The sequence below is a fragment of the Cebus imitator genome, unplaced genomic scaffold, assembly GCF_001604975.1.
Source record: "Cebus imitator isolate Cc_AM_T3 unplaced genomic scaffold, Cebus_imitator-1.0 Scaffold15, whole genome shotgun sequence".
Lineage (NCBI taxonomy): Eukaryota > Metazoa > Chordata > Mammalia > Primates > Cebidae > Cebus > Cebus imitator.
This window is the reverse complement of record NW_016107330.1, coordinates 9,573,113-9,575,094: the sequence shown is the minus strand read 5'-3', so window position 1 is coordinate 9,575,094 and position 1,982 is coordinate 9,573,113. Positions and strand designations below refer to the sequence as shown.

The 1,982-nt window shown below is 59.7% G+C and overlaps 1 protein-coding gene across 2 annotated transcripts in view; it reads left to right on the top strand.

The window, feature by feature from the left end:
- Positions 1-430: 430 nt before the first annotated feature.
- LOC108287492 (aflatoxin B1 aldehyde reductase member 3) overlaps positions 431-1,982 on the top strand; it is a 25,857-nt gene continuing 24,305 nt past the window's right edge. For both annotated transcript variants that reach the window (XR_005196472.1, XM_017505937.2), the window contains exon 1: positions 431-758. Coding sequence is in view for 1 of the 2 variants with exons in the window: in XM_017505937.2 (XP_017361426.1) it covers positions 545-758 (214 nt within the window). In the remaining variant the exon portion in view is untranslated. The remainder of the gene's footprint in view (positions 759-1,982) is intronic.

Below are 1,982 nucleotides of genomic sequence, written 5' to 3'. Positions count from 1 at the left end.
CCCCCGCCACTTAGGTACATAATTCAATGCCAACAACTCTCTTTTTTCAATACTTTAGGCATGTCACTCCACGGGGACGCTGTCTGGAGACATCCATAAGCCTCATCCTCCAGGACCACAGGGCAGGCGGGACAGCCCTTAGGGCCGCCGCACCCCTTAAGCTTCCTTTGAAGGAGACAAAGACCCGAGACAGTTCAGTGGCGAGGCCGAGGGAGGTGGGACGATGGGGCAGGGAGGCCCGAGGTGTCCCCGCCCTTTAGGATCGTCCCAACCTTTGGACCCCCCTCACGTTTGGGAATGTTGAGGAGTGTTGAAATCGCCAAGACGCGAGTCACGGTCAAGAAGCCACAGCCGTTTCGCCGCTTGCTCCGCGCAAGTGAGCGCGTGGGCGGTGTTGGGCACCTTCGGCCACGCCCTCAGCTCCACCCCCTGTGGGCGGGGCCCGAGCCCGTCCCTAAAGCCACGGGACCGCCCGCTCCGGGGCTGGAGCTGCCGTCCGCTGCGCGCTGCCCCCGGGTTGTCGCCGTCTCCCGTTGCCGCCGTCATGTCCCAGCAGCTGTCCCGGGCCCGGCCCGCCACGGTGCTGGGCGCCATGGAGATGGGGCGCCGCATGGACGCGCCCACCAGCGCCGCAGCCATGCGCGCCTTCCTGGACCGCGGCTACACCGAGATAGACACCGCCTTTGCCTACGGCGACGGCCAGTCCGAGACCATCCTGGGCGGCCTGGGGCTCGGGCTGGGCGGCGGCGACTGCAGAGGTAACAGTGGCCCCTGATCCTCCCCCTGCCCTGTGCAAAGCTGAGCCTGTCCCCAGTCGTGCACCGCGCTGCCCCCCAGCCCCAGGCAGCACTGACGGCTTCGACCCCCATCCCACTCCCGTCCACCCCGCAGCTCAGGAAACCCCAGGCTCCTCAGGCACATCTAGCTCCGGACAACTGGACGGTGCTTTGTCCGGACTCCTTTTCTCTGGTCTTGTCTTCCGGGAGGTAACCCAGCACCCTCATGGAAGCCTGGATGACTTGGTCTCGCCTGGAATGACTTGTTGGCAAGTCCCTCCCTGGGGCACGAAAACCATTGGAATCTGGCATTGTGCAGCTCCTGTCCCCACCTGGGCCCTTCAGGTGCCCTTGACAGGCCTGATCTGCAGACATTTTGATCTTATCGCCTGGCAGTTCATGGCACAGTGCTAGATCAGACTTTGGACCCAGCACACTCTTTACTTCCTCCTCTTCCTCTCATGCCAGTCGTAGCCTTTGACTTTGCTCTGAGTATCTTGTGGTACTCACCAGGGTGCCTCACCAGGGTGGCAGTGCCTGGGAGCCTGGGCAGCTCCCTCAGCACGATGGGGAATTTGGGGTGGTACAGGATGGAACTGCCCTCTCTGTGGGAGGCTCTGTCTGAGGCTATTGGAGACAAACGGACACTAACCCACTCCAGGAAGCTCCAGTTCTAGAGATGGCTGGTGAGCCCAGAATGAGCCCTTTCTGGGAGGGACTCCGTGAAGAAAGAATGGATAGGAGTTTGCCAGGAGGAGTAAGAGGGCCAAGGGCATCAGGGCGGTGGGCGTGGGTGTGCAAAGGCAATGTGATTTGGCAGTTCTGAGGGTGCTGGAGGAGGCAGGTGTAGCCCTAGGGGAGATGTGTGCATAGGGAAGGAGGAGCGGCTCTCAGTCCGACGCCATTTGCAGTGCTTAGGCACACAGTGAAGGCTGGGAAACCTTAGCTGTTCCTTTGTTCTCAATATTGGAACCTTTTGCCTCCCTCCACTCTGAGTGTCTGAGTGGAGTCTTGTCCATTCCTCCTCTGCCCTCCTGCCAGCCTAAGATAATTTCTAAAAGTGTGAAAAGTGGGAAGAGGACTGTCCACTCACCTGTTAGTCCAGCCCACTAGGAACTAGGTTACTTTTTTTTCACCACATGGTGCATCCCAAACAAAAGAAGCCTAGTGCACGCATCTCAGTGTCACACTTTTTTTTTTTTTTTT